The 13,547-nt window shown below is 43.8% G+C and overlaps 1 protein-coding gene across 1 annotated transcript in view; it reads left to right on the top strand.

Moving 5' to 3' along the window:
- Positions 1-13,547, top strand: part of MRPL45 (mitochondrial ribosomal protein L45) — a 97,565-nt gene that overhangs the window by 16,490 nt on the left and 67,528 nt on the right. Inside the window, exons 2-3 of the mRNA XM_082272920.1 lie at positions 6,025-6,226; positions 12,487-12,604. Of these exons, the coding sequence (XP_082129046.1) occupies positions 6,025-6,226; positions 12,487-12,604 (320 nt within the window). The remainder of the gene's footprint in view (positions 1-6,024; positions 6,227-12,486; positions 12,605-13,547) is intronic.

Here is a 13,547-nt window from a genome sequence, read left to right as displayed (position 1 = left end):
CCTTCCTTTGGTAAGGTTCCTTTCTCGCGGCTGCGTTTCCCACCCCTCATGTATGCACTGCTTTGGGACGTCCCCATAGTGACGAATATGGAGAGGCGGCGACTGTCGGAGGACGTAAGAGAAAACTGAATTTTTGTAAAATCTTACCTGTAAAATTCCTTTCTTTGAGTCCTCCAACAGTCGCCGCCCTCGCCCGTCTTTGGGGTTTGTTTATGTACACTACTGCTATTCTACTGAAACTGAGGTATGGATACAGGAAGCAGGAGGGTATTGACTGAGGGGACCACCCCCTGGGGGTGGGATATGCTAAAAGCTTTTAATATTGACATATTCTGTTGCCTAGCTACTCCTACGGAGCAAAGGTCAATAACCCCATAGTGACGAATATGGAGAGGCGGCGACTGTGGGAGGACTCAGAGAAAGGAATTTTACAGGTAAGATTTTACAAAAATTCCGTTTTTTTTTTTTATTATTATTTAATAAAAACTGACCCAAAATAGTAAAAAAAATTATAAATTCTCTTTCTGACGATCACAGGAATACCACATATGTGTATGTTAGTTGTTTGTACCCGTAGTATGGCCCAGAAACAATACTGCGCATTTTGTAAAACATTAAAAATAAGTGCCTATACTGTTTAAAATCCAGTAATACACTGTCTCATTCTGCTCTGCACATGCTCAGTTTCTCCCTATTTTAGGCATTTTTAGGCACTGCTGAGTTTGTAGAGGCCGATCTGCCGACAGCCTTAACACAGAATGAAGCCCCCTATCCTTTTCAGCCAAGAAAGCTGCTTCTGTTTGATCTGCAACTGCCATTGTGCTGCACATGTGATCATTTATGACACCAGCCCATTTGATGGTTTGATAGTTTGGTTGAGGACACAAGCACATGTAACAGCAATGTTGGCATTCCAGGAAAGTAACTGTTTCTTTGGAACTTGAAATCAATAGGTTTATGATTTACTGCTGTTTGGGGGCTTTGGGCTTCAGCAAAAGGGCACCCTTCAGCAAAAAGCAAGTTGTTATGGGTAAAATTCTGCTTTAAAAAAATGTATTTTTTTTAAATTTCCCCCCCAACACATTTTTTCTTTTTCTTCTATCTCTGCAAGGACAGAGAAGGATGCAATGTTTTTGTCTTGTCCATTTTACTAAGACAGAAAACACGAGGCGGGCTTTACAGTGACCAATCTGTGGTTATCACAGTGATCAGGTGACCCAGTATCGGACTTTCCAGGTCCCAATCTTTAGACTGGGGCTGGGGCTCTCAGGTAAGACCCTGGTCTCTGTGCTGGCAGCGCACTGTGCGGGAGATACGCAAATATGCGACCCCACACCAAAAAGCCCAGTCCAGTGGGGCCGCATATTTCCGTACGGTTGACGTGAAGGTGTTAAACAAAAACAGTCCACCCTTTATCTAGGGTTACATATGCTGTCCAGTTCTGGGCACCGGTCCTCAGGAAGGATGTGCTGGAACTGGAAAGAGTCCAGAGAAGGGCAACAAAAATAATTAGGGGAATGGAGGACATCAGCTATGAGGAAAGACTACAAGCACTGAACTTATTCTCTCTGGAGAAGAGACGATTGAGGGGGGATATGATATCAATGTACAAATATTGTACTGGCAACCCTAGCATATGGAAAAACCTATTCAGAGAAAGGGAATACAATAAGACACATGGCCACTCACTAAAACTAGAGGAAAGGCAGTTTAACCTTAAAGTACGTAGGGGGTTCTTTACTGTCAGAGCAGTAAGGATGTGGAATTCTCATCCGCAAACAGACGTATGAGCAGGGAGCATCGATGGTTTCAAAAAACTATTAGATGGGCACCTTAGAGACCACAACATACAGGGGTATACAATGTACGGTTAAAAGCAAACACACACACACATCATAGGTTGAACTGGATGGACTGATGTCTTTTTTCAACCTCACTAACTATGTAACTATGTAACATTGGTGGCAATGTCTGCCATCCCTTTTCAGAGGATGCTAGAGCAGATGCTTTCGGGCAATCGGGGTGATACTGCCGCCTCCTGAGCACATTTTTTTTTTTTTTTGCTGAACGGGGATAATGGATTGAACTACCGTGCAGCAACCGCAAGCCAGACATGTGGCTCGGAGTTGTGGTATGGTCCCTTTGACTCCAATAGGCAAGTTTAACAAGAGATTCCACCTAATGCCCCATACACACGTGCAGATTATCTGAAGACTTTTGTCTTCAGATTTACCTTTTCTATGTAGTGCAAGGGCCTGCCGGATTGCATACAAATTGAAAGTGTTTAGGTTTGACCTCATATTATATGGTTTTGGTAAGTCTGCAGACAAAAGTCTTCAGATAATCTGCACGTGTGTACGGGGCATAAGGAAGATAAAAAACCTTCTTAGTGTAGCAGCCTCCCCAGCACCCCCTAATACTTACGTGAGCCCCATCTCTTTACAGCGATATGCACGAGTCCCTCGGCCATCTGGGACTCTCTCTTCTGATTGGCTGAGACGCAGCAGCGACGCCATTGGTTTCCGTGATTGGCTGATTTTGACAACCAATCAGCTGAGGGGGCGGGGCTGAATGGCAGCTCTGTGTCTGCATGGACACACAGAGCTCGGGTGCCCCCTTAGCAAGATGGTTGCTTTGGGGGCACTCAACAGGAGGGAAAGGCTACCAACCGCAACAAGGGACCCGAGAAGAGGAGCACCCGGGCTGCCCTGTGCAAAACTGCGCAGAGGAGGTAAGTATAACATGTTTGTTATTTTAAAAAGAAAAAAAAAAAGAGACTTTATAATCACTTTAACAAACAAAGTTAAATTAAGGCCTTAACAAGCAGATACAATATTAGTTTTACAGCTGGCAGTGTCTTCAATCTTCACTGTATTGCAGAACTTTAGCACGGAACCGCCCATCATGTATTTACGTCGCTACTTTGACGGTAAATACCGGAGTTATGGCAGAAGATAGCGCTGGTGGTCCTCTTTTGCATAACAGTGGCCCCAGCAGCAGGTATCACTTTTATGGGCGGCGGGAGAGGTGCCCACCCCCTCTCGCTGCTTCCCGGTCATTTTCTCCACTTACTGGAGCTGTCGGTAGCGGGGAAAACTATCCAATCTTTCAGGTCCTAGGCAGGAAATCGAATGAGGGCAGGATGGCCCCTACTCAACTCTATGGCCTTGGAGAACTGGAGCGACGTCAGACGTTGCTTCCCCCCAATGGCCTTAAAGGACCTTTTTTTTTTTTTTTTTTTTTTTTTCTTGCTTTAAGGGGAGATGTGAGATCCAAGGTCTTTTTGACCCCAGATCTCACGTTAAAGAGTTCCTGTCATGCTTATTTCTATTACAAGGCATGTTTACATTCCTTGTAATAGGAGTAAAAGTGATCAAAACATTTTTTTTTTTAAAGGGACAGTGTAAAAATAAAAAGTAAAATAAATAAGAAAACATTTTTTTAAAGCACCCCGTCCCTCCGAGCTTGCACGCAGAAGCGAACACATACGTAAATGTTGTTCAAACCACACGTGAGGTATTGTCGTGATTGTTAGAGCGAGATCAACAATTCTAGCACTAGACCTCTTCTGTAACTCTAACCTAATAACCTAAAGAAATATTTAAAGCGTTGCCTATGGAGAATTTAAAATACCAATGTTTCTCGCCATTCCACGAACATACGCAATTTTGAAGCATGACCTGTTAGTTACCAAATTTACTCAGGGTAACATTATCTTTCACAATATAGAAAAATGGGCTAACTTTACTGTTTCTTATTTTTTTAATTAACCACTTAAGCCCCGGAAGATTTTACCCCCTTCCTGACCAGGGGGTATTTTGCGATTCGGCACTGCGTGACTTTAACGGACAATTGCGCCGTCGTGCGACGCTGTATCTAAACGAATTTGACGTCCTTTTTTTCCCACAAACAGAGCTTTCTTTTGGTGGTATTTGATCACCTGTGCGATTTTTTGATCACGCGCTATAAACAAAAAAAAGCGTAAATTTTGCAAAAATAACAATATTTTTCACATCTTTTTATATGAAATTCCCCCCCAAAAAAATGTAAAAATCAAAATTTTTTAACATTTTCGGCCAATTTGTTTTATGCTACCTATGTTTGGTAAGAAAAAATCGCAAAAAGCGTATTTTGATTGGTTTGCGCAAAAGTTATCGCGTTTACTAACAAAGGGAAAGATTTTTGTCATTTTTGTTGTTTTTTTTTTTTAACGCGTAATGGCGGCGATCTGCGATTTTTTTTTTTTTTTTTTTTTTTTTTTTTTTTTTTTTTTTTTGCGGTACTGCGACATTGCGGCGGACAGATCGGACCCTTGACTGACATTTTTGACACTTTTGGGGTTACCAGTGACATTTCTACAGTAATCAGTGCTATACATATGCACTGTTACTGTAAAAATACACTGGCAGTGAAGGGGTTAACTTTTCTTTTTGAAAGGGAGGGGCTATGTGTGTCCCTAGGGGCGTGTTTTCTACTGTGATTGGCTGTGGCTTCAGGTGTATGAAGAGTGATCAACGGTTCTACATAGTAGAACCGTATAATCATCCTTCATACACAGGGGAGAATGACAGGCAGCTTGTTTACACAAGCTGCCTGACTTTCTCCCTCTCCCCAGCCGATCGCAGAGTGACCGGCGGACATCGGGTCCGCCGGTCACACGCGCGGGGGCGTCCGTGACCACGTGGGAGTGGGAGCGCGCCTCCGGGGGCGCGCTCTCGCTCCCTAGACCCTCACAAGCTAGTGACGTAGCCCTACGTCACTTTGCCTGTGAGGGGCTGACTGCCAACGTAGATCGGCGTTAGGCAGTTGGCAAGTGGTTAAAAAAAGTGTATTTTTTTCTAAACAAATTGTGTTTATAAGACCGCTGCGCAAATGCAGTGTGACATAAAGTATTGCAACGATCTCCATTTTATTCTCTAGGGTCTCTGCTAAAAAAAATATATATAATGTTTGGGGATTTAGTAATTTTTTAGTAAAAAATACTGAATTTATCTTGTAAACAACATGTGTCAGAAATGGGATTGGTTCAGAAGCGGTTACGTTTCAGGGTTAGGTTGTTTTTATTTATTTTTTGTAAGATTTGCATTTTAGGGTTAGGCCTCTTTCACACGGGCGTTCCGTATGCCCGTATATCACCCCATCCGTTTGCGGGTGATATACGGACATAATGCATATCAATGGGATTGCGGATGTCAGCGGGTGACCATCCGCGGACATCCGATTTTCATCCTTTCAGTTCTGTTCCGCTTTTTGGAACGGAACAGAACCCTATTTTTCTTTCATTTAAAAAACGGAAAGGACGCAAAATCGGATGTCAGCGGTGTCATCCCCTGACATCCGCAATCCCATAGACATACATTATGTCCGTATATCATCCGCAAACGGATGGGATGATATGCGGACATACGGACCGGATGACACAAGTGTCATCCGTGTCCGTAGAAAAAAAAAAAAAAAGAAGTGCCGGAGCGGATCGCAATACGGTCCGCTCCGTGTGAAAGAGGCCTTAGTGTTGGATTATGGTGGAAGTCTTTATACTTGTTTTTGGCGTCCAGGAACTACCCACCAAACCGTTGTTGCATGATTTTTTCCATATTGCACAGTCAATATTACGTGTGCACTGCTACTGTAGCAAATCTATTTACATTTTTTTTTATGTAGCAAGGTAAGTGTAACTTTATCCTAATGTATACATTGTTAGCTTGTTCACTCTTTTTAATGATGTGTACATTTGAGCACTATTTTATACTATTTGGCTTGTAGAGTACAGCAACTCATGAGAACCAGCAAGAAGTAATTTTCAATTGTTACTGCCACATTATACATCCTATTTGCACTTCTTTACAGTCTTTTGATCAGAACTAGCAAAAGTATTCCCATTTACTTAAAGCTGTGACATTTACAAGACCTAGTAGTACAAATAATTTCTGTCTACTCATATGACAATGCAGTGATTATCAATATAGAATAATCATCCTGTGACCTTTTGTTGGGATTCCTTTCATAAGAATTTTCTCCTTTTAGGGTCTAGCTTCTCTGCTGAACCCAAGTCGTTTGATAGTTCCAATTCTACTTCACCCAGTAAGAACCAAGAAAAGATTCTCCATTCCAAAATCAGTGGGAGCCAAATATAACAGTACTGAGGAAATGGCAAAGAAAGCAAGGGCTGCTGGAATAATTGTTCCAGAAGAAATCCTGGAACGTCCAATTAATGTTTCCTGCACAGGTAGTGAAATCCTTTATTGTTATATTAGGGAGATGTATATTCTAAAATGTTTACTTTATTTATTAATGACAAACTAGTCCTCTGCAGAGGACGGATGATTCATGTATGTTGCTGCCTGCAAAAGTTCAACTTTTTTCAACACTTTTACTACTAATACAAACTAGCCTGTAATGCTCAGAGCTGTACAGTCCTAATTAGGGCTGAACGATAGTCGATGTGATATCGACTATCGTTCTGCAGGCACAGGCGATATTCATATCGCCTAAGCCACGATATTCAGGCATTAGGCAGAGCGGGGAGAAGTCCGGACTCGGGGGGAGGAGGAGGACTTACAGTGACTGCGTCCGTCCCACACTTCCCTCCCAGCTCTGCCTCTAGTATCCAGCCGACCATTACTCCGCCCATTGTCTCTCCTGGCTGCATCGGGGGCGGGATCAGGCTGTAATGTTTTTCAATGGAGAGACAATGGGCGGAGTAATGGTCGGCTGTTGACAAAGAGGGAGGGCTGGAGTACGGGGCGGATTGCATGGCGGCGGAACAGTGTTTGCAGCAGGAGAGGGGACAGATGTCCGGAGCATGGTGGAGGAGCACTGCGGGACAAAGGCTGCTACCGACAGCCCGCTTCCTCTACACTCTGGCTCCGACAGCAGCGTCATCCTGTATACAATTATATTACTGCCAGAAGTAAGAGCAGCCAAACACAGAACGATGTGTGCAAGCCATCCCCACACTATTCACACATCACCTTGGCCAGCAACAACACAATGCTAACCCGCACTGAACTCGTAGCATAGCAGTCTGTACGCAGCCTTGCCTTACGCCCACCAATTAGAGCGGAGAACCTCTGACCAATCAGTAGCTACGTTCGGACGTGCCCGTGCGATTTGAACTTAGTCTGGCGGAAGTGTGGAAGGAGTGGGCGGGGATGTTAGGGATTCGGGGGAAATAATGATAATAATTGGAACACGGAGGAATATTGAGATAATCTTATAGTTCCTGATTGTCATCGTTCCAGCAGGTGAGTGGTCACGTGTCACGGTGCGGCGGGATGGCGGTGTGTGCTGCGGCAGAGCGGAGGCGCCTGCTGTACAGGAGATGTGACTGGCATTTGTACGGTGTATTCACCCCCCAGCTGATCATTGTATACAGTATATACACTGAGCGAAGATATACTCTTCATAGCACCACACGGGCTCCTCTTTAGAGTCTTCCCAGCCAATCAGTGTGCTCCTTACAAAGGCTGCTACCGACAGCCCGCTTCCTCTACACTCTGGCTCCGACACAAGGCTCGGGCGGGAGAAGTTCTAGGAGTGTGGTGGATCCCCTGGCAGAAAGCTGAGCTCTGCTAACTGATCCCTCCTCCGGAGACTGTCTGGAGAAATATCGCGATATATATCGTTAAAAACGAAATATCGCAATGTACTTTTTTCCCCAATATCGTGCAGCCCTAGTCCTAATGTTCATTGATGTCCCCTCCTTGTCAAAGTAATGCACAGCTATATGCAAGGTTCTTATGCATTGACAGTGCTTAGTTGGCTTACTTGGGCCACAGCCTGTATTGGTTTGATGTTCCTGGTTTTAGTAACAGAAAATTTTAAATTGGACCAGTATTAGAAGTTGCATTGCTGGTCTTGTGGATATTAAATATGGTAAAATAAAAAGGTTGTCAGTGCCTATTGGTGTAAGTAGCTACTTGCAATTAGTGCAGATAAATAGACCCCTAAAAAAATAACAAGGAAAATTGCAGTGCTCAACATATCTTATATAAACCTAAAATACCTGAAGTGTTTTAATAGTACTTTAAGGCTCCATTCACACCTGGGCATTTTTGAGCGTTTTTCAGCTCCAAAAACGCTCAAAAAAAAAGTTCCAAAACGCCCAACAAGTAAAACCCCATTCATTTAAATGGCCCCTGTTCACATCTGAGCGTTTTAACGCCTGAAGCAAAACGCCTGTAGCTGAAAAAAGTAGATGAGCTTCTTTTTGGGCTGATTACCAGCGTTTTTGATAAATGTCAATGCCTGCCTGCAAAAACGCCTGAAAATCGTGGTAAAAAATGCGGTAAAAAACACGCAAAAACGCTACGCTCAAGTGTGAATGCAGCCTAAGGTAAAAATGTTCAAAAACAAACCTAAAAAGAAGTTCAAGATGAGCCTTTGTGTAAAAAGATTTGAGGTGATGTATTTCAGGTGGTCTCCAACCTCCAGTGCACCAGTCACCCAGTGCAGCCTTCACCAACAGAAAAACGCCCTCACCAGATATAATTGCTGTCTAATAATTAGAACAGCAAATATGGCATATTACAGGATCCCAGTTATCAGAGGTATGTAGTCATCCTTTGCTCACACTATCCACCTCTATCCAATCCAAGGAACTGTCTCTTAAAATGTGTTATATATGGGTTGTAACCTGAAAGGCTTTTCTTTAATGTGAACAGCTCAGCTCCCCAATGACAAAAAAAAAAATTCATGGTGCAGGATTAATTGGTGAAACATAAAAAAAAAAAAAAAGACAAACCTATAAAACTGTGCCAAATGCACTTACATAAAAAGCCTCCAATCCAGTGAGGGAAAGTGGTGGCAGGACCTCGGGTATAAAGCATTGTGCATAGGTAGTAAGCTTATCTTGCATAAAGCGCCGCCATTCTGGAACAGAGTGGCGGCCAGGACCTCAGGCTATTTGATACAACGCCTGAGGTCCTGGCCGCTACTCTGTTCCAGATTGAAGGCGCGTTATCGAAGGTAAGCTTACTACCTTTGCACGATACCTCTGATGATTGGGATCCTCTAGCATGCCATATTTGCTGTTCTAATTCTTAGACCGCAACTACATCTGGTGACTGCATTTTTCTGTTGTTAGTGAAGGCTGAACTGGGTGACTGGAGGTTAGAGACCACCTGAAATGGCATGGCAAAAGGTAGAGCAGCGGGGCCAGATACTGCCATGCAGCCAAAAGAGAAGGGAAAAAAACACCCAAACTAGTCAAACAAACTTGAACTAGACACGGATAAATTCCAGCAGGAAAAACTGTGGATTTGCCACCCAGGCATCCGACCCACATCATGTGAAGCCATCAGAACAAAATGTGAAGCAAACTAAAGACCTTTTTCCTCGGAATCCACCTACCCCCAATCCCAGTAGAAAATCCAATACTAGTAGACGTGACCTCGACTCCCAACTCCCATCGACGAAACAGCGTAGCATTAAGAAGCAGCATTGTTACGATCTGGTGTCAAGTGTTGCTCATTCTGGTCTAGCCAAGAGACGGTCGCCTTGGGGTTATCGAAGAACATAGTTTCCCCCTTAGCCACGATGCGGAGAGTGGCAGGATATAGCATGGCATGTGGTATTTGAAGAGTGAAGAGGTGCCCTTTGACATCTGCATATTGAACCCTCATCTTTTGAATTTCAACAGAATAATCCGGAAAGAAAAAAACTTTGGATCCTTTGACTTTAATATTGCCCTTCGTGCGCACTGGAGCTAGGATTTTATCTCTGTCTCTATAATGTAGCAGCTTGAGGATGAATGGGCGCAGATATTTCTCCCAGGGGGGAGTGGTCTAGTTGGAATCCTATAGACGTGTCCAACAGCAAAGTATGGTGTAAAGTTCTGCTTATCAAAGATTTCAAGGAGCCATTGCTCAATAAACTCAGTGGGGTTTCTACCCTCCATGCCTTCAGGGAGGCCAAGAATCCGCACATTGTTTTAGCAAAGCTTATTTTCAAGGTCATTTATGCAAGTAGGGTGATGGTTAGATTGAAGTCCCACCATTTTGAGATCACACTGCAGTGGGGGCCATCTCGTCCTCAATATTGCAATATTGCTGACTCGACCCTTTAGGGCAGAAGTGCGCTCCCACACCTGCGTATCATGTCTCATAATAGTGACCTCCTCACTTAAGTGTTGGAACTGAGTTGAAAGTCGGGATAATATAGTGTTACAGATCTGCACAGCTAGGGACACATATTTTCGAGTTGGCTCACCTTCTTGTACAGACTGCATGTGCTGAGTGCTGGCAGAGCAGGCTTTCTCCTCCTTTCTAGCTGCTGTTTCCCAGTCTGTGTGCCCAGCTCCCCCCATTACATCAGGTTGGGCTGATGCCGATGTTTGTCCTGCATTTCCAGCCTTTTCAGGAGCAGATGCCTATGAGCAGCTTGGTACAGGAGAGTCCATGGCTGAAACTCATGTGAAGGACTGCAATTTTGCCACCGCTTCTCTGTCTAGCTTGGGAGCGTGCTGGGAGTGGGCCGGCAAACAGTGGAAGCAGGAAAGGGCAGAACCAGCCCCAGGGAAGGTCTTCTAAGCTGATAGTCGGCGGGAGCAGAGTAGTCAGTGTCTGCTCACATGGAAAGTCTAGCCACGCCCCCAGACCACCTGAAATACATCACCTCAAATCTTTTTAGGCAAAGACTTACCTTGAACTTCTTTTTATGTTTGTGTTTGAACATTTTCACCTTAATGTACTATTCGAACACCTCAGGTGTTTTTATGTTTATATAAAATTGTGTTAAGCGCTGCTATTTTCCTTGTTATCACTAAATATGGTACAATTTAATATAAGATGAACTCAAAGCATTTCTTTAAAGCCCAGCCCTGGAGACCGCATCATCTTGTCCTGCCTTGTTTCTAGGACATTGCTTACATTCAACCCCACTAGCATGCGCTGTCTCTCTCCTCTAGCAGTAGCTCTTAGCTTAGCAATGTGATTAAGGATATGGTGAATCACACATGTGACGGTTTGAGAGCTCACTCCTGTGATGATGGAGGTGAGCAGTATTGGCTGAGAGTGCCTTAGCAACGTCTTAAATTATAGTATGGGTGCTATGAGTGGAGCATAGTCTGCACTTTTTATAAGTGCCTGTCACGGGTGCAGCACCAGAAGATCACCGCTGCAGGGGTATCTGGTAACATGGGACATTATTATTATTATTATTATTATTATTATTATTATTATATAGTATTTTTATAGCGCCGACAGTTTACGCAGCGCTTTACAACTTGAGGGTAGACAGTACAAATACAATACACTTTAATACAGTAGGAATCGGAGGACCCTGCTTGTTAGAGCTTACAATCTAAGAGGGACGGTCAAGAGATACAAAAGATAATAACTGTGGGGGATGGGCTGATGGAGAAAATAAGAGTACAGTTGTTAGGTGGTTGCCAGATAGGTTTCTATGAAGAGATGTGTTTTCAGGGATCGCCTGAAAGTAGACAAAGTTGGAGATAGTCGGACAGATGGGGGTAGAGCATTCCAGAGGATGGGAGAACCTCGGGAGAAGTCCTGGAGGCGAGCATGGGAAGTGGTTACAAGGGAGCTAGAGAGCAGGAGGTCCTGGGAGGAACGAAGAGAGCAATTTGGTTGGTATTGTGAGACCAGATTAGTGATGTAGCTGTGCTTCAAGTTATGGATGGCTTTGTAGGTTATGGTTAGTAACTTGAATTTAATTTGTTGGTTGAGTGGCAGCCAATGGAGGGATTGGCAAAGAGGGGTAGCAGACAAAGATCGGTTTGCAAGATGGATGAGCCTGGCAGCAGCGTTCATGATGGACTGAAGGGGGGGATAGTCTTTTCAAAGGTAAGCCAATGAGAATGGAGTTGCAGTAATCGAGACGAGAGATGACCAGGGAATGGATTAGAAGCTTTGTGGCATCATTGGTTAGGAAGGGACGTATTTTGGAGATGTTTCTGTTACTTCCTGGTGGGGTCCTGGGTGTTCTTTGTCGCTGCCTGTGTGACGTGGACAATTCCCATTGGTTGTTCACCAGCATGGGTTAATCTACGGTGCTTGATTAGTACACTTTGGAGGAGAAAACTGCATCAGTGAAGGACCTAGATTGGGGAGGGAGTGGGGCACAGGAAAGGAAGGGTTAGAGGAGAGATGATGGGGAGAGGAGTTGTCACCCAGAGTTGGGCTTTAAGTAGTGGTACAAAAAAAATGATCTACTTTTGTAAACCTGGGCATAGCTAATTCTGGCTACATAGGACAGTTTCAAGAATTAGAATACTGTATAAGTATTTTTGGCATGTGTCACAAATGTTATTCCCTTGTGCTAAAGCTAAACTGACAGATCTTTAAAGAGAACACTTTTTTTCTATGTAAAGGACCATTTAATAATTTTCTAATGAACTAGCATAAATGCCTGAACCTGTTTGACTACTGACATCCTATATACTGTTCTACAGCAGCACTGCGTTGTTTCTCTTTCACTGTCCAGCCACAGGCTGCATGCCCATTAAATTATATTCTTTTTTTCTAGCTGGAATTTTCGACCCTTATGTACCCCCAGAAGGGGATGCCCGCCTGTCAACACTTTCCAAGGAGGGTTTGAAACAGAGAACAGAACAGCTAAAGCAAACAGCAGCCTCTCATTTGGCGTATGTTCCCACCTTCAGTGATTTTTTTTTTTTTTTTTTTTTTTTTTACTCTCTCTTCTCTTCTTTTCATGTTCTAGTGTTTTTGGTATTTTATTGTCTTGTATGTATACCCCAATGTCTCATTAAGCATTCTGTATTTCCAAAATCCTCCTATTCTAGGGCAGCTTTTGGAGAGATGATTGGCTCTGCCTTCAGGAAAAACAAATTAGAAAGCAATTAGGCCCCTCTCACACCCTTGGCCTTAGTTTCATTTGTTTTACTGATGTCCAGGAGCCCACACTGCAGTGTTTGGTATGCTTTCCTTAACTTTGGTAATTGTGTTCATCGAGAGGGCACCCCTAAAGGTAGTCGGGTCACAGTCCTGCAATATGTTCCCACCTTACCTGTTCCCCAGCATGACCTTGCCTTCCCGTGTGGGGGGTAAGGGTAAATCCGACATCCCTGCTTTGCTGCACTTGTTCTCTCTGGTCGACAGGGGGATTGGATGGCAACTTTAGGCAATCTAGGCTATTTAGGACTCCTAGGTCGCATTCCCAGGCACATGGATAGCTGAGAGGGTCAAGATGGCAGTGGTTATTCCTTACTCTTGGGGATGACAGAGTTTCAATGCACCAATGGTGAACTTCTGGCCCATGAGCATATAATACAGGGAGTCCCTTCTCCCAGTGCCATTTGCAGGAGGACTCTGGGGAATTAAGCAGGGTTAACTCTAGCTTTTAGTGACTGTATACATTAAATGTTTACATGTATACAGCACACACAGCTACTGCACCTGTTAGTCAGAGTAATAACCTATTTGGACCACGTTGGTTCAAACAAACTACTTAAACTGCACTAAATGCTAGAGATAAGTTATAAAGCTGTTTAAGCCTGGAGCTACAGACAGCCAGGATCTCCCTCTGCTCCCATGATGGAGGGTGGGGAAGTTGCAGAGATTATGGAG

This window comes from Pelophylax lessonae (assembly GCF_965119305.1).
Source record: "Pelophylax lessonae genome assembly, chromosome: 11".
NCBI classification, from domain to species: Eukaryota; Metazoa; Chordata; class Amphibia; order Anura; family Ranidae; genus Pelophylax; species Pelophylax lessonae.
This window is presented reverse-complemented; position numbering and strand designations above follow the sequence as displayed.